Source organism: Phocoena phocoena, chromosome 13 (genome assembly GCF_963924675.1).
Source record: "Phocoena phocoena chromosome 13, mPhoPho1.1, whole genome shotgun sequence".
Classification (NCBI taxonomy): domain Eukaryota; kingdom Metazoa; phylum Chordata; class Mammalia; order Artiodactyla; family Phocoenidae; genus Phocoena; species Phocoena phocoena.
Window position 1 is genome coordinate 81084084 of NC_089231.1, and position 18876 is coordinate 81102959.

At 36.7% G+C, this 18876-nt stretch overlaps 1 protein-coding gene across 3 annotated transcripts in view; it reads left to right on the plus strand.

Moving 5' to 3' along the window:
• ATXN2 (ataxin 2) overlaps nt 1–18876 on the plus strand; it is a 123209-nt gene that overhangs the window by 19891 nt on the left and 84442 nt on the right. For 2 of the 3 annotated variants that reach the window (XM_065889286.1, XM_065889287.1), the window contains exons 2-5: nt 11504–11540; nt 13346–13405; nt 13888–13959; nt 14541–14691. In XM_065889286.1, coding sequence (XP_065745358.1) covers nt 13373–13405; nt 13888–13959; nt 14541–14691 — 256 coding nt within the window. In that variant the 5' untranslated portion in view covers nt 11504–11540; nt 13346–13372. Of the gene's footprint in view, nt 1–11503; nt 11541–13345; nt 13406–13887; nt 13960–14540; nt 14692–18876 lie in introns of those variants that run through there. The other variant, XM_065889288.1, reaches the window with a different exon arrangement.

Consider the following 18876-nt stretch of genomic DNA (forward strand, 5'->3'; position numbering starts at 1 on the left):
GCTAAAAAAAACTCTAGCTTTTTACTAGGTTTGGGTTGTATGACCTGCTCCCTACTGCCATCTTGTTTGACTCATCTTTTCAGTGAGGAAGTATTCAATAAGTATTAGTTATAGAATTTCCCTTTCTAATAAAAAGACTGAAATGGGAAGAACAAAATGACTCACCTAATTGAGTTAACTTTAAGAACTGGAATTAGATTTCTAGTTTTTAGTTAATTGTCCTTTCTCTTGACAGCTGTAGTTTTTCTGTACTATAAAGAGAAATTGAATTAGTCAATATTTGTCATAATTCACATAAATTATACTACATACTTAATTTATTCAACAATTCAGAGTACTTACTTTGTGCCAGGCTCTGTTCTTAAGCCCTGGGCACTCAGTGGTGAATGAGACAGAAGTGTTTGCTCTCATGAGGTATATATTCTGGAGGTGAGGGATAGACAGAGACAGAAAATAAAGGAACGTGTAATAAACAAAATTTCAGGTTTTTTTTGTTTTTGTTTTTGTTTTGCGGTACGTGGACCTCTCACTGTTGTAGCCTCTCCCGTTGCGGAGCACAGACTCCAGACGCGCAGGCTTAGCGGCCATGGCTCACGGGCCCAGCCGCTCTGCGGCACGTGGGATCTTCCCGGACCAGGCATGAACCCGTGTCCCCTGCATCAGCAGGCGGACTCTCAACCACTGCACCACCAGGGAAGCCCAAAATTTCAGTTATTAAGTGCTGTAATATACTAAGTATTAGTTACTTAAGTACTAAAACAGAGTGATATAATAGTAGTTGGGGAGCTACTTTTGATGGGTGGGTCTGGGTAAGCCGCTCTGAGGAGGTGACATCTAAGTAACAAGAAGCAGTCAGCCATGTGAATATTTGGGGGAACAACATTATTACAACTCTATTGGAAGGGAGTTTGAGGTATGTAGTATTCTTACTATGCCAAAGAGTATCAGTTGTATCCGTACAAGTAGTCTGGTTCTAGAAATTTGGATCAATGTAGTATTTTGACTGTGTACATTTGTCACCCAGGCTTGTTCAAATTTGTCACCCAGGCTTGTTCAAATAGTTGTAGAAAATGGTGAATGACATGTATAGGTGCCGTGTTGAAAAGTGGTGATGAATGACCAGAATGGTGAAAAAAAGTAAACAGTTTTTCAATTACATTGTCTGTTGGCAGTACCAGTAGAAATTGCATGCCCTTTGCATTTTAGTATGCTCTCTGGTGTCCTAGTGCTTTCAGTTTCCCTTAGTCAGGGAATGTCTGAAATCTTTATAATTTATCCACAGTCCCTTCTTACTTGTTTCTTTTGCTCTCGGTGTATTGATGTTGTCCTTTGCAGCAAAAAAGTTTTAAGTCCCGTTTATCTATTTTTTCATCTGTAGTTTGTGCTTTTAGTGTCATATCTAAGAATCCATTGCCAAATCCATTGAAGATTTATTCTCATGTTTTTTGCCTTAAGAATTCTATAGTTTTAGCTCTTACATTTACATCTTTAATCCATTTTGAGTTAATTTTTATATATGATATGCAGTAGGGGTCCAGATACATTCTTTTGCAGGTGGATATCCAGTTGTCCCAGCACTATTTGTGAAAATACTAATCTTTCCCCATTGAATTGTCCTGGCACTTTTCTCAAAAATCAGTTGACCATAAATGTAAGAGTTTATTTCTGGACAGTTAATGCTATTTCATTGATCTGTATGTATGTCCTTATGCCATTACCATACTGTCTTGATTACTCTAGCCTCCCTAGATAATTTTGAAGCAATTCCTGACATCATGACATTTCTTCTGTAAATATTTCAGTATAGTATCTAAGAGAATGGAAACCATTATCACATTTTTTAAAATTAACATTAATTCCTTAGTATTTTTTAATGTCCTATTAGTTCAGGTTTTCCCTTTTTTGTCTCTTAAAAGAAAAACAAGGTCTTCCCTGGTGGCGCAGTGGTTGAGAGTCCGCCTGCCGATGCAGGGGACACGGGTTTGTGCCCCGGTCTGGGAGGATCCCACGTGCCACGGAGCGGCTGGGCCCGTGAGCCATGGCCGCTGAGGCTGCATGTCCGGAGCCTGTGCCCCGCAGCAGGAGAGGCCACAACAGTGAGAGGCCCGCGTACTGGGAAAAAAAAAACCAAAAAAAAAACTACTTTACGGAGGTATAATTAACACACAGTAAAATTCACCAATTTTAAGTGTATAATATGAATTTTAACTTCACATTTATTTGGTTATAATTTACGTACCATCAATTTCAATTTTTTTTAATACTATATTTATTTATTTATTTTTGGCTGTGTTTGGGTCTTCGTTGTGGTGCGTGGGCTTCTCACTGCAGTGGCTTCTCTTGTTGCAGAGCACGGGCTCTAGGTTTGCAGGGTACAGAAGTTGCAGCATTGCAGGCTCAGTAGTTGCAGCACGTGGGCCCTAGAGTACAGGCTCAGTAGTTGTGGTGCACGGGCTTAGTTGCCCTGTGGCATGTGGGATCTTCCTAGACCAGGGATTGAACCTGTGTCCCCTGCATTGGCAGGTGGATTCTTAACCACTGCATCACCAGGGAAGTCCCTCAATTTTTTTTTTTTTTTTAAGTTTAAGTTTTAGGGTTTCTTTGGATCTGCCTTTAGTTTGGGGGGGGGTGTGGCAGGTTTTTTGAGGTATAATTTACATACAGTAAACTCATCTTGTTTAGTGTAAAGTTCTTTTAATTTTGACAAATGTGTATAGTCATGTTGTCAATAACACAATTAAGATATACTACCCTATAAAGTTCCCTCTTGTGCCTTTATATTAATTAAATCCCCTCCCTTGACCCTCAGCCCTTAGAATCATTCATCTGATTTCTACATCTGTAGTACCTTTCCAGAATGTTATGTAGATGGAATCATGGATTATGTAGCTTTTCGTGTCTGGCTTCTGCTTAGTCAGTAAGCACAGTGCTTTTGAAATTCATCCATGTTGTGTGTAGCATGTATCAGTAATTTGTAACTTTATAACCGAGAAGTATTCCATTGTTAAGGATATGCTACCACAGTTCGTGTACTCATTCACTAGGTAGTGGACATTTGGGTTGTTTTCAGTTTTTGGTTATTATGAATAAAGTAGCTACTAACATTCATATTCATTCCTCTTGTATAATTACCTAGGAATGGGGTTGCTGGATTTTAAAAGTATGTTAAACTTTATAACATACTGCCAAACTCTTTTCCAAAATGGCTGTACTATTTTCCATTTCCACCAGCAGTGTAGGAGAGTTTCAGCTTCTTGGTATCCTCACTAGCAGTTGGTATTTTCAGTCTTTAATTTTACCCAGTAAATCTTATTTGGTTAAATGACTGTATAAGACTTTTTTTCCCATTTATTGGGCTATTTGTCTTTTTTTTAAATATTTGTTTATTTATTTATGGCTGTGTTGGGTCTTTGTTACTGCATACGGGCTTCCTCTAGTTGTGGAGAGCAGGGGCTGTTCTTCATTGTGGTGCATGGGCTTATTATTCTCTTGATGCAGAGCATAGGCTGTAGGCACACTGGCTTCGGTAGTTGTGGCTCGTGGGCTCTAGAGCACAGACTCAGTAGTTGTGGTGCACGGGCTTAGTTGCTCTGCGGCATGTGGGATCTTCCCGGACCAGGGATCGAACCCGTGACCCCTGCATTGGCAGGCGGATTCTTAACCACTGTGCCACCAGGGAAGTCGGGCTATTTGTCTTATTAATAAGCTTTCTGTATAGTCTGGGTAGAAGTCCATTATCAGACATATTTTGCAAATACTTCCTTGTCTGGGGATTGGCTTTTTATTTTTCTAACAGTGTCTTTTAAAAGTTTTTTTATTGGAGTATAGGTTTTTTTTTAATACCGATAACATACATTTTACCATCCAAACCATTTTAAAAAAAAATACATTTATTTATTTGGCTGTGCCGTGTCTTAGTTGCGGCACTCGGGATCTTCATTGCTGCATGGGGATCTTTTAGTTGTGGCACGTGGTATCTTTAGTTGTGGCCTGCAAACTCTTAGTTTTGGCATGTGGAATCTAGTTCCCTGCCCAGGGATCAAACCCAGGCCCTCTGCATTGGGAGTGTGGAGTCTTAGCCACTGTACCACCAGGGAAGCACCCCAGAGTATAGTTGATTTACAATGTTGTGTTAGTGTCAGGTGTACAGCGAAGTGAATCAGTTATATTGAATACATATACATATATCCACTCTTTTTTAGATTCTTTTCCCATATAGGCCATTACTTAACAGTGTCTTTAAAAGCACAGAATATTTTAAAATTTGATGAAGTCTGATTTGTCAGTTTTTTGCTTTTATGGTTTATATTTTTTCTGTCTTCTCTGAAACCTTTGCCTAACCCGAGATCATAAAGATTTACAACTACTATATGATCCAACAGTTCCACTTCTAGGCATTTATCCAAAGAAAATGAAAACACTTGAAAAGATATATGTACCACATGGTCATTGCAGCATTATTTACAATAGCCAAGATAAGGAAACAACCTAAGTGAAATATATGTATACAATGGAATATTACTCAGTCATAAAAGAGAACGAAATGTTGCCGTTGGCAACAACATGGATGGACCTCAAGAGTGTATTGCTAAGCGCAGTAAGTCAGACACAGAAAGACAGATATTGTAGGATCTCTCATATATGTGGTTATCTTTAAAAAAACAAACTAAAAAACCAAGTTCATAGATACAGAGAGCAGATTGATGATGGCCATAGGCAGGGGGTGGGCGGGGTGGGAGAAATTTTTTTTTTAACTTTTATTTAAACCTTTTATGATTAGGTCATTGATCCATTTCGAGTTAGCCTTGCTAAGCTTTCTTCTAGTAGGGTTTTTTTGGTAGATTCTCTGCATAATAATCATGTTGTCTTTTATTAAAGACAGTTTTCCTTCTTCTTGTCCAAACAAGACAAGATTGTTTTGTTACATTATTACATAAGCTAGAAACTCCAGTTCGAGTGTCTCATCATTTTATTTTTCTTTTACAATTTGTTCTAATGAGGGCTCACATGAGATTCACAAGTTGTTTGCTATGTCTCAGGTCTGTTTTAATCTACAGTTTACCTTACCTCTTCATCATTTTATGCTGGGTGCTTTTGATTTGGTGGTCACTACAAAGTTCTTGTCTTTCTGGAACTTGCTCATAGTATTGTCATCAAATGTACATTAGTAAAATACCTTGATTTTTTTTTTTTTTTTCCCCGAATAGGTGAATCAACCTCAATTGAATTGCATTGTAAAACCTAAAAATAATTAAATGAGAGCAAGAGTACTTTCATGACATTTCTCAATTATGTGTACATTAAACTTTCGTGGAGAGTATATAGTGCTAGTAAGTTTCTTGTAGAAGTACTAGTTTGTGTAAAACAGCAGTAGACTTTATTTTTTTTTTTAATTATTTAGGCTGTGCTGGGTCTTCATTGTGGCGCTCGGGCTTCTCCAGTTGCAGTGCAACGGCTGCAGAGCTCGCAGGCTTAGTTGCGGTATCGTGGGATCTAAGTTCCCCAACCAGGGATCGAACCTGGGGCCCCTGCATTGGGAGTGCTGGGTCTTAACCACTGGACCACCAGGGAAATCCCCCGTAGACTTTAGTTTTAGATTGCACTTATTGACATTGCAGCCACATTTTTTCAGTTCAGAGGTCAGCAAATTCTGCTTGTAATGACCCGGATATTTTAGGCTTTATGAGCCGTGTAACTTCTCTGTTGCATATTGTTCTGGGCTTTTTTTTTTTTTTTAACGCTTTAAGAACTTAAAACCATATTCACTCAAAGCCCAGACAAAAACAGGTTTGTGGGCTGTAGTTTGCTGATGCTTGATTTAGAGAATTATTACAGATGGTCCCTGACTTAGGACGGTGTGAAAACAATAAGCGTTCAGTAGACACCCTATTTCGAATTTTGAATTTTGATCTTTTCCCAGATTAGCTTTATGTGGTATGATACTCATGATGTTGGTCAGTGGCAGCGAGCTGCAACCACATGATTATGAGTGGTAAGCACTTACAACCATTCTGTACCCATATAATCACAATGGTTTTCACTTTCAGGACAGTGTTCAGTAAGTTACATGAAATCTTCAACACTTTATTATAAAATAGGCTTTGAGTTAGATGGTTGTACCCAACTGTAGACTAATGTAAGTGCTCTGAGCACATTTAAGGTAGGCTAGGCTAAGCTATGATGGTCGGTAGTTTAGGTATATACATGTATTTTCCACTTTCAGCTTACACCATGGGTTTATCAGGACATAATCCCATCATAAGTTGAGGAAGATCTTTACTTTGAAAGCTTTCATATTCATTTTTTGCTTTCTTCTTTGACTGGGCTTGTTAATTCATTAAATATTTATTGTGTATTATCATATGTGAGGCACAGTTCCTCTGTGCTAATTTTGGTAGATGGTGGAAAGATGGACAAGATCCTGTCTGCCAGTCTTGGTTATTTAGCTTTCATTTCATCCACGAGCTCCTGACCGAGGCCACAAATGGGTTTTGAAATCCAGGAGTTTCTTTGGCTATGTGATGTGCCTTTTGGGATGGCGTCTACTCTGGTACCTTCTAATTTTCTCAAAGGCGTTGGCTGCTGACCTCACGGTTTTCTCTAGTGTGGGGCTCTGACTCCCTGGAGGAGCCATCATTATCTGCTTTGCACAAAAGCACCATGTTGTCAGGTGATGGCCCTGAGTAGTGGGTATATGATAGGTTTACTGGTAACTATAATGCAGAGCAGATTATGCTAAATTCCAGTCTAGAGAGTTGCAGAGAGTACCATGTATTTGATTGGTATGGCATAATCCAAGGGAGGCTTCTTGAAAAGGTGGCATTTAAGGCTGGGCAAGTTTTTTTATTACAAAAATTAAAAGATACTTTAGACAAGTAGATAGAAGTTAATGAATCATTCACAGTTCCTAATTTTAAAAAATTTTGTTTATAAATGACTTTAGAGTTATAGAAAAGTTGCAACAATTGTACAAAGAATTCTTCTATACTCTTCACGTATATTCTTCAAGGAACTTTTCACTGCATTTTTTTCATTTTCTCATTAAAATTAATATATATGTATATAATTAATATAAAATTTAAATAGTTTTATTAAACGTATGAGAGACATGGTGCCCCTTAGTTCTAAATACTTCAGAGTGTATTTCCGAATAACAAGGATATTCTCTTACAAAACCACAGTACAATTGTCAAAATAAGGAAATTAATATTGTGCCAAATTATTATCTGTTGACCTTATTCAGATTTTACTAATTGGTCTTCTAATGTTCTTTACAGACCCCCGCCCCCGCAAAAAAAAAATCTGGTCTAAGAACCAGTCCAGGTTTATATGTTACATTCAGTTGCCATGTCTTGTTGGTCTCCTTTAATCTGAAGTAGTTCCTTAGTCTTTCGTGATTTGACACTCTGATATTGCAGGTTATTTTGTAGAATGTCCCTCAGCTAGGGTTTGTCTGATGTTTCCTCATGATTAGATTCAGTTTACACATTTTTGGCGAGAATACTGCAGAAGTGATGCATGTGTTCTCATTGCCTGAGAGGAGGTGAATGATGTACATTTATCCCATTGCTCATGCTGTTAACTTTGGTCACTTGATTAGGATGGTGCTGGGCTCCTTTTCTATAAAGTTATTTTTCACTTTGTCATTAATCAGTATCTTGTGATGAGTTGCTTTGTGATTATGTAAATATCCTGTTTCTACTTTACTAGATTAGCATCCATTTGGTGATTTTTGCCTGAAACAGTTATTACTGTGGTGGTTACCAACTGGTATCCTTCTAATTCCATCATTCCTTCTACATTTATTAGTTGGAGTTCAGTTGTCAGGTTGATAGTATGACAAGGAAATGGAGCATGAGACAACTCTCTAGGTGAAGGAGCAGGGCTCTGGGTCAGTATGGTACAGATAATTTCTGTGAAGAGTTCATCTCCAGTGGCCCAGGACTTATGTGAAAATGGCACACAGAGTCCAGTTGGAATGCTTCTTCCTTCTTCCTGATGAGTTGACCTTTTTATCATTATAAAATATCCCTCTTTATCTCCAGTGATATTTTTTTTTGTTGTTTTAAAGCCTATGTTGTCTGATATTAGTATACCCACTCTAGCTTTCTTGTTTGCATGCTATGTCTTTTTCCATCTTTTTTACTTTCAATCTATTTATATCTCTCAGTCTAAAGTATCTCTTTTATAGACGGTTTGTAGTTGATCTTTTTTTTTTTTTTTAAATCAAGTAAGCCTATGTTAAGCAATGATTTTACCAATTTACTCTCAGTTGCCTTTGACCACAGTCTGCACTATTTTTGAGAGCACCCTTAGGCATGAACTTCTCTACGCACTGTTGCAAATGAATTTCATTTGGAGCTCACCTTTTTTTAAAATTTTTATTTTTTTATGTTTGTTTGTTTGTTTGTTTATGGCCCCTGTGTGGCTTACAGGATCTTAGTTCCCTGACCAGGGATCGAACCCGGGCCCTTGGCAGTGAAAGTGCAGAGTCCTAACCACTGGACCGCCATGGAATTCTCTGTTTTTTTAAATTGTGGTAAAATATACATAATGCGAAAGTTACTGTTTTAACCATTTTTAAATGTGTGGTTCACTGTAGTTAAGTACATTCCAGTTGTTATACTAGTACCACCTCTATTAAGTTCTAAAACATTTTCACCCCCAAAGGAAGCCCTATACACATTAAGCATTTGCTTCTAATTCCAACAGTCCCCCAGCCCCTGGGATCTACCATTCTACTTTCTATTTCTATGAATTTGAGTACTCTGTGTATCTTACATAAGTAGAATCATGTAATAGTTGTCCTTTTGTATATGTCTTATTTAACTTTGCATGTCTTCAAGGTTCATTCATGTTGTAGCATGTATCAGAACTTCATTTAAGACTGAATAATATTCCATTGTATGGATGGTACCACATTGTGTTTTATACATTCGTCAGTGGACATTCGGTTTTTTCCCACCTTTTGCCTTTTGTGAATAAAGCTGCTATGAACATTGGTGTACAAATACATGTTAAAATCTCTGCTTCCAATTATTTTGGGTATACATTCAGAAGTCAGATTCCTGGATCATATGGTAATTCTATGTTTAGTTTTTGAGGAACTGCCATACTATTTTTCACAGTAGCTGCACAGTTTTACATTCCTAGAAACAGTGTACAAGAGTTCCAGTTTCTCCACATTTTTGTCAACACTTGTTATTTTCTGTTTATAATAGCCATTGTTTGTTTATAATAGCCATCGTAGCTCATTGTGGTTTTGATTTGAATTTTCCTAATTACTAGTGTGATTTGAGCATCTTTTCGTGTACTTATTGGCCAACTGTATAAACTTCTTTGAAGAAATGTCTGTTCAAGTCTTTTGCCCATTTTTGAACTGAGTTGTATGTTTTTTTTTGATGTCGAGTTGTAGGAGTTCTTTGTTTTTTTCTTTTTTTTTGCAGTACGCGGGTCTCTCACTGTTGTGGCCTCTCCCGTTGTGGAGCACAGGCTCCGGACGTGCAGGCTCAGCAGCCATGGCTCACGCGCCTAGCTGCTCTGCGGCATGTGGGATCTTCCCGGACCGGGGCACGAACCCATGTCCCCTGCATCAGCAGGCGGACTCTCAACCACTGCGCCACCAGGGAAGCCCATATTTTAAATTCTTTTAAATAGCATTGTGGGGATGCTGCATAAGTTTAAGGGTATTTAATTCGTGTCATTTGTTTAAGTCTTTTAACTGTGGCATCACAGCAACCACTAGGATAAGATAAAATGGCAAGACTTAGCCATTTTTTAGTCTTTGACGGGACTTCCCTGGTGGTCCAGTGGCTAAGACTCCACGCTCCCAATGCAGGGGGCCAGGGTTCAATCTCTGGTCAGGGAACTAGATCCCACATGCCGCAAGTAAGAGTTCGCACGCCACAACTAAAGATCCCACACGTGGCAACGAAGATCCCACACGCCACAACTAAGACCCAGCGCAGCCAAACAACAAACAAACAAATAAAATCTGTTTGTCTTTAGCTGCAGACTACAAATAAATAGAAAAACAGTACATTCAAATGGTATTTAAAAGATGTAGAAATTGGGTTAGGCTTTATTGTCAAGTTCATTCCTTGTGATACAATGTCAGAAAGGCAACATAATCTAGAAATGAAAAGTCTATACTTCGGATCACCTGGTTTAAATAGCAGCTCTGCTGCTCTTGAACTGGATGATTTTGGTCAAGATATTTAGCTGCTAAGGTACAGTTTCCTTACCTGTAAAGTAGGGGAGAGATTTGACATAATGCTTATCATAGTGTCTGGTTTGTCATGTTTTATAAATGATAAATTATTGGTCATATTCCTTAAGAATAAGGAATTTATCTGTGCTGTGTGAGAGGTAGAATGTTAGAAGTGGAAGGAATCTCAGGTGATTTGATTGAAGACATTATTTTCTGTCTTCTTTTCTTTTTTTTTTTGGCCGTGCCACACGGCATGTGGGATATTCCCCAACCAGGGATTGAACCTGCGCCCCCTGCTTTGGGAGCACGGACTCTTAACTACTGGACCACCAGGGAAGTCCAAAGACATTACTTTCTAGATGAGAGAAGGTAAATGAGAGTTGGAGACAATCAGCTGACATCGGATTGCTAATATCAGTACCGCTTTTCTAAGAATTGGCACCATTCATACTGCTGGGCTTTTTCACCTGAATTGTGCTTCTCTTTGAAGTTTGTGGCTTTGAGTGTTGTGATTATTTTATTAGAATGAGATTCCAATACTGTTACTCAAGAGTAACTAATTTTACTTTATTAATTTTTTTATTTCATAAAGGGCCTAATTTTTTCCATTGGAGCAAGCCTTACAGTGTATTATGTTTTCTAAGTTCACTTGAAAATAGAGTTCATGTTACTGGAAATTACTTGACAACTGATGTTGGTGTACTGCACTGTTTCAGAGGGAGGGGTTTGGCAGGGAAAGACACTTGTTATATAGATCCTGACAGAGGCACTTATTATTTAAAGTGAAAGTTCTTTGAATGATTCAACTTATTTTGAAATGTCTATCTGCAGTTGTAAACACAGTACCTATTTTTAGAGGTGAGGGAAAAATATGGGCGGTAACTTGATGTTAGTCAAATATGTCAGTTAAATCAGGAATAGAATCTATATTTTGCTCCTGGGTAGCTTTTTATAACAGAGTGAGTGGTTACTTTTGGAGTAGAGATTATTATATTTGGTATTGGTTATTTCTTTAAATAGGTTGTTTTTATTTTTACTTTATTTCATTTTGATTGTGGTCGCATTTCTTTCCTCCTTCCTCCCTCCCTTGACCCCTACCTGTTCTGGGCCTCTGAGCCAGCAAAGCGCAGCGAGAGTCATACTTATGTAGCCTTTATACTTATTATTAGATGAGCCTTCCCCACAGATAGCCTGTGTGTTTTTGGATGGAATTATAAGATATTTTAAATTTGAAAAAATTTTTAGCTTGTTTAGCCTGTTGAATTTCATAAATATAACATTTAATCTTTTCAGAGGCCGAAACAGTAGCAAAGGACTGCCTCAATCTACGGTGAGTAACTTTAATGTTACTTGTTTGGAAAAATTGTTAACTAAAATGTGATTTCTAAACCACAGACCAAAAGCCAAGGCCAAAAAATAAATAAATAAATAGTCTTCTATCTCAGATAACCTTTGCAGATTAATATGGTTAGCTGTAAGACCATTAGCTATATCTATTGGGTTTTTTTAAAATATAAATTTATTTATTTATGGCCGTGTTGAGTCTTCGTTGCTGTTCATAGGCTTTCTCTAGTTGCAGTGAGCCGGAGCTACTCTTCGTTGTGGTGCGTGGGCTTCTCGTTGTGGTGGCTTCTGTTGCGGAGCGTGGGCTCTAGGCGCGCGGGCTTCAGTAGTTGCAGCGTGTGGGCTCAGCAGTTGTGGCTCGCAGGCTCTAGAGTGCAGGCTCAGTAGTTGTGGCATATGGGCTTAGTTGCTCTGCGGCATGTGGGATCTTCCCGGACCAGGGCTCGAACCCGTGTCCCCTGCATTGGCAGGCAGATTCTTAGGACTTCCACCTGTCACCAGGGAAGTCCTATCTGTTGTTTTTTAATGATGACTCTATGTGTAAAATGCAGAATTATCTGTAAATTATATTTTTATTTTTCATGCTTAATCATAACAACTCGTTTGTTCTTTTATAAATGACTAAAGGCAAATATAAATGATTAATGAGGTAAATGGAGCACTGGGACTGGAGTTTTCAAAACTTTGGGGTTTTGTTTTTGAAATAATGTGGTTTTATTTCTTTCATTTTTCTCCCTTGGAAAAGGGCCTTCTGGTTTTAAATTTTGGAACTTTATCAGTGAAATTAAGCTGGGCACAAAGGACAGAAGGTGCAAGTTCCACAAGATGCAAGAAATATAAATGAGAAGTTGTCACTATTTTTTGAGACTTCACCTTTATTGTGGACAGATTTTCTTCTTTAGAATCAGGACACATGCTTATGTAGTGTGTAATAAGGAGTGATGTGGTTTATTAGACCTTAGAGCAATATCATTGATTCAGATATGCTAAGAGAAGATAGTCAAGGGTCTTCTACAGAGGTTCCCCTTCTACCCCATTTATTTTATTTTTTTATTTTTTTAAGCATAGGATTGATTGATTGATTTATGGCTGCATTAGGTCTTCGTTGCGGTGCACAGGCTTCTCATTGCAGTGGCTTCTCTTGTTACGGAGCACGGGCTGTAGGTGCGCAGGGTTCAGTAGTTGTGTTTCGTGGTCTCCAGAGCTCAGGCTCAGTAGTTGTGGCACATGGGCTTAGTTGTTGTGTGATATGTGGGATCCTCCTGGACCAGGGCTGGAACCCGTATCCCCTGCATTGACAGGTGGATTCCCAACCACTGCGCCACCAGGGCAGTCCCTACCCCATTTATTTTTTAAGGTATATTTAACCCTATTTAGTGTACAGTTCTGTGAGTTTTGATGTATACAATTGTGTAACCACCACCACAGTCAAGGTAATAGAACAGTTTATCACCTCCAGAAATCCCTCATGGCAGTTTGTAGTGAATCCTACTCTTCAGTCATTGACCTGTCTTCTCTTCCTATGGTTTTGTCTTTCCTCATATATGGAAGTTTACTTTTGATTTTTTGTATCATGTATAGTCAAAACATTATTAGTTGTTATGACTGATTTCACTTTTGAAAACTTACACTCCATAAGGAGGCAAAAGATTGTAGTAAACCATATCTCCCTTTAATGAGTGTAAGGTATTATAAACCTAACTAAATATGTTGTAACAAAAGAAGTGTTAACTTTAATATATATACAGAGATAAATATGAGTGCCAATAATGTTTTTTCTTAATATTCCAGATTTCTTTTGATGGAATCTATGCAAATATGAGGATGGTTCATATACTTACATCAGTTGTTGTAAGTTATCAGAGTATTGGGGAGAAACTGCCTTGTGAGTGGAATAAAATAATTTCATGAAGTTAAAATGTGAATGATTCTCAAAGTAACATTTCTTAGGTCATGTTTAATCAGGATGATTTAGAAAACCGATGAGAACTCTATTCAAGCCATTGCAACTCACTATAAAAGTGTTCTTGTTAACCCTGCTGTGTACGAAATAATGTTACTAGTTGGTTGTCTTTAGTGCATTATTTTGTCACTTAATAAAACTGGAGTCAAAAATACTAAATTTCACTACTTAAACTTATACTGCAGACTCTGAGCAAGGCCTCCTGAAGAATTTTGAGAATTTGGTGTATTGTTAATGTTTAAAAATTTTTTATTCTGTCAGTGGTTATGTAATATGTTGAATGAAGCTATTAAAAAGTAAAATGAAAGCAGTTATCCCCCATGACTTCATAGCACAGTGTTTCTTTGATAAATTAATTGTATGTTTTTAGGGATCCAAATGTGAAGTACAAGTGAAAAATGGAGGTATATATGAAGGAGTTTTTAAAACATACAGTCCTAAGGTAATTTTTACTTTTTTTCTTTTTTTTAAATGTAAACCCCTTTGAATCATCAACTACTGTATATGTTTGTATGACTTCCTTGTAGTGTTTATTAGTTTCTGATTTAGCAATTTATAGTTGTGAGGCAGATATGTTTGTCACATTTTCATGCTTAGTACTTTTAATGCGCTGTTTAAAACCACTTTGAATGATTTCGCTCTTCAGTTTCAAGTACTGATTACGTTATAGACAGGTTTGTGTATTCAAAAAGACTTCTTGCTCTTTGTGCTTATTAAAATATTTTTGCCTTTGCAAGTATTATGGACTAGAAGAGTGATCTGGCGTTTCATTGTTTTCCTCTTTACCACTATTGTGCTTAAGACAGACCATGGTAGTAAAGACCAACTTTTAGATGAGAGGATTTTTGAATATTGGAATAGATAGTAGATCATATTTCTGAGAAAAAGGTATGATTATAAGGATGTCTTGAGATAATTTTTTACCAAAGGCATATAAGAAATAGTACCTTGATGTGCTAAAGTATTCTTGTCAGACTTTATTTTATAAATGTTTTGAATATTTACTTATGTTATTCTTCCTAGTGTGATTTGGTACTTGATGCTGCACATGAGAAAAGTACAGAATCCAGTTCGGGGCCAAAACGTGAAGAAATAATGGAGAGTATTTTGTTCAAGTGTTCAGATTTTGTTGTGGTACAGTTTAAAGATATGGACTCCAGTTATGCAAGAAGAGGTGAGTTTTGATTTCCTAAATATGCTTCATGGTTTATTAGATATATTCAGGCAAAGACTCTCTGCACTAATCATACAGACTTTTCTTTTTTCTTTTTCTTTCTTTCTTTTTTTTTAAAGAAATAAGAACTTTTTTGATTAAGACAAATGGAAATTTTAATGGACTTTTTTGATTAAGACAAATGGAAATTTTAATGCACTTTTGCTGGAAAATATTTAAAACCTCGGGGGAAGATTCCTTGGTACTTTTGGTAGGATGAATAATGAGAGTTTGTATTCTATTAAAAAATAGTTTGTATAGAATTTTCTAAAGTTTTATGATCAAGAATGCTACTGATGATACTCAACTAAAAATTTCTTGTCCCATTTGACTTAGTGTTTTAGCTTATATGTTTTTAGTTTTATAATGTTTATAAATAATACTTATAGTTTTACTATGCTTATTGTTCTATAAATACTTCAGTTTTCTAAGTTGTAAAGAAATCAAAGCACAGGGCTAAGGGAGAAAGGCAGAGAGCTATGGATAGAAAATGATTGTCTAATGAAGTTGAAAAATGTAAAGAAGTAGAACATGTATACTGGAAGAAACATTCAGAGTATGGGACTATGTTTTAAGAATATAAAAGCGGTGATGCAGTTATGTTAAAATTTAGTCTGTTTCAGGTGTCTATTGAGGAGGAAGATATGGGAATTGCTGTTACTCATTTGGAGAGCATACTCTGCAGTATTGAGTGTTCAATAACACATTGAAAGGCTCTCCTGAGCAATTCTGAAATTGGTTCTAAAATTCTCAAGTGATTTTTTTGGGGGTGGGGTTCAAATTCTGTAGTCATTTCTATTGCAAATTATAACAGCAGTTTTTGATTTTCATTATTCAGTCTATACCAACAGTTGTTTTCATTGTTGCACTGATTCTTATATGCTGTTATTTAGAAATTACAAGCCTCCAGAAAGTTAAAGTCTTTCTCTTGGACCTCTTAATAAGGTTTTCACCTTTAGTTAGATTGCTTTTTCAGAAGCTAGCCAGGCTAGATACTCTGTAACTGCTTTTGCATTGCTGATGAAAGCACTGTGTTTTGATCTTGTGTTTTCCTAAATGTCTGTGTCTTTGATTCACAACTCTTTGTCTAAGAGTCCTTCAGTGGCCTGTACAAGGAAACAAGTCTGTTTTTAGCGACTGCCTTTGGAGTTGATAATGTCCAGGAGCACAAAATTATTTATATTTATACTTAATACTATTGAAGTATTTCACTGTTTTATATTTTAAAAGTGACTTGGATCATAAGTCAAAAGGAAAAATAAAATTTTAGTTGAATTTATCACTTAGCACTCTGGAAAAAGTATTGGCAACAACAGCAACAGATGTTCCCTGGTCTACTGGGAACCAGGCCATTTAGCTAAAAGCCATTCACAGTATGCTTTGGTTTTTGTTCTTAAAGGTAATTGGCATTTCCCAAGTTTGGAAAGGTAAATATTGCTTGAAGACATGTATGGTATCCATCCCATTCATTGATCCCATTAAAAATTAATGCCTTTAAATTTTTACTTTATTTTGTTTATTATTTTATTATGCCTTTATTTCTCAGGTAATGTGTGTTTATTGTAGAAAGCCAAGAAAATGCAAATCAAAGCAACAGCTTTGACAGTGTTCAGTACACTCATAAGGGGATGGATGTATTTTACTATGTACATAAATAGTTTTTTTTGATGAGGACATCTAGTAGTGGAGTAATTTCAGGTATTTTATTGAAAGACTGTAGTGGTTTAGTGAATTATACAATTCTGTCCAGTGCATAGTATCCTGAAAATAGTATTAAGTCATGTGTTTAGGATTTCAGTTCTCTTAATCCTGATTCTTAACACTATCCTGGCAGAAGTTGCCTTTATAAAAGTATTATTTTGGAGATACTATAGAGAAAAAATTTTTAGAGTAATTAATTGGCATGATTTATTGTGAAAATTAAGGCACTTAGTACTGCTTTAAGATTTATATTATTTTGTGTTAAACACATACTCATATTTCTAGTCTCCTTGAGTAAAGGAAGGTAGGATTTAACTAGTGATTCTTAGTGCTGGTTTCACATTTTAGTCTCCATGGGTTTTAAAAATTGCCTAGTTCTCACTTTTGGAGATTCTGATTTCATTGTAATTAGCCTGGGTGAGGCTCTGAGTATTTGATTCTGAGGTGTAGTCAGGCATGTGAGCTGTGAGTTTCATATGATAAGATCCTAGGAATGGCTCTGTTCTGGAGGTCATGAGGATTTGTACTTTCTTTCCTTACCTCACAGTGCCCTTTCTGTCTCAGAATTGTAGATTATCTTGAATAGTCCCCACTGGTATCAGTTTGATACCACTTTGCTACGTTTTAAATGGGTAGATGGATTGAGGGTTTTTTTTTAAAGGATTAATGGAAGTGAATGAGTGGTAAGAACAAAAAAACTAATATTACATCGTAGCTTCCTAAAAGAAGAGGGAAATTTGTTTCCTTTCTGAGCTTTTATCTTATAATTCTGTTCTGTAATAATACTGTCAAAATCTTAAGTTGATCATACGTAACTAAAATCAAGTGCCTATTCTATGTGTTGGACTCTGTGCTAAGCATTTTATGTGCATTTTTTCGTTTAATCATCACACCTTTCTGAAATGGGTGTGATTATTACCCACATGTTGTAGGTGAGGGAACTGAGACATGATTAATTACCTTGATAAAGTGAGGACACAAACCCAAATGCTCTCTAACCCCAAGTCATGCTCTTAAACATTGTCCTATAGTGACATAAATTATGTGGTCTAATTTATTGTTTAGCTGAGCTGGTTCAGAATTAATCTGGATTTACCTTAAAGGATTTCCCCACAAATAAAGCCAAAAGTAAAAAACAAAATTCTCATGCAGAATAAATATGCAGATTATTATATTGTTCAAAAATTCTTTTCCTTTTTAAATGTTTCACTTTCTTTTGGGGAAAACTTCTTAGAGTTAGTAAGGTCAATGTGGCTTTTAAGTTTTTAATGCTAACTTCACTGATTTTAATAAGGTTTAAAAGTCATTCATATACATATGCAAATGAATAATAGGCCTAGAAATAATTGGTATCTTAGGATATGGTGAATAAGTTTCATCTGACCTCTTGAATGTTGTACACATACCAGTTTGATTTATGGGCAAAGTGAAAAGTAGCTTTACATCTTGCAAGCCGTGGGTTCATTTTGCACAGGTGTAATTAGAAGAGACCATCAGATTATCACTGGAAAATTAGTGTGTGTTTTATCTTTTATTTGAATTCCAGTGCAGACAGATCTGGGATGCTCTCATTTTCCCCTTTTCATTTTGCCATCTTTTTTTTAGGGCATTCAGCTGCCTTTGTATCTGTCTGCCTTGGAATTGGCATATTGTCGCTACTCGATTTTTACTTGGTTTTCTGTCTCTTTCCAACATCCCTTTCTCATCTCCTTTTCTCCTTTATTCTCTTTCTGCTCTTCCTATTGCTCCTTTATTCATATTTTGCTCTTTGATTTAATACCCCAACTCAACTGTATTTTAGTTCTGTGGCTTCTCTTCTTTTGTACTTCCTTATCCCATTCTCTCTCATGCTTCTTTCTCCTGCTTCATTTCCTTTGTACTATTCTCAGCCTGTAGAACAGGGATCAGCAGACTTAAAGCCTGTGGACCAAATCGACTCATCAATAAATAAAGTTTTATTGAAACACAGTTATGCCCATTCATTTATGCATTGTCTGTGGCTGCTTTAATGCTACAGCCATAGAGTTGAATAGTTGTAATAGAGACTATATGGCTTTCAAAGCCAAAAAATGTTTACCATCTGGCCCTTTTTAGGAAAAGTTTGCCAAGTCTAGACCTAGATTATTTTCCCTACTGCATTTCAGCTGTTACGGTTGTTCAAAAATACATATTGTACCAGCTTTAGTGAAATAACATAGAACATATTTTGTCTCAACACTCATCCTTTGACTCTAGATTCATCTAGTACAGTGTAATTTCATCTAATTCCTTATTTCAAGTTAGATTTAGTCTTAAGAATCACTTTTGCTTGCCAGCTCCTTTGTCACAGTAAGTGAAAAACCATACATGAGAAAATTGGTTATTGGGAATGCTCTATAATCAACTGTCCCCTCCCCCATCTACAGATTTATCTTCCCCCTTGCCACCACTGTTCTCTTTCCTTTG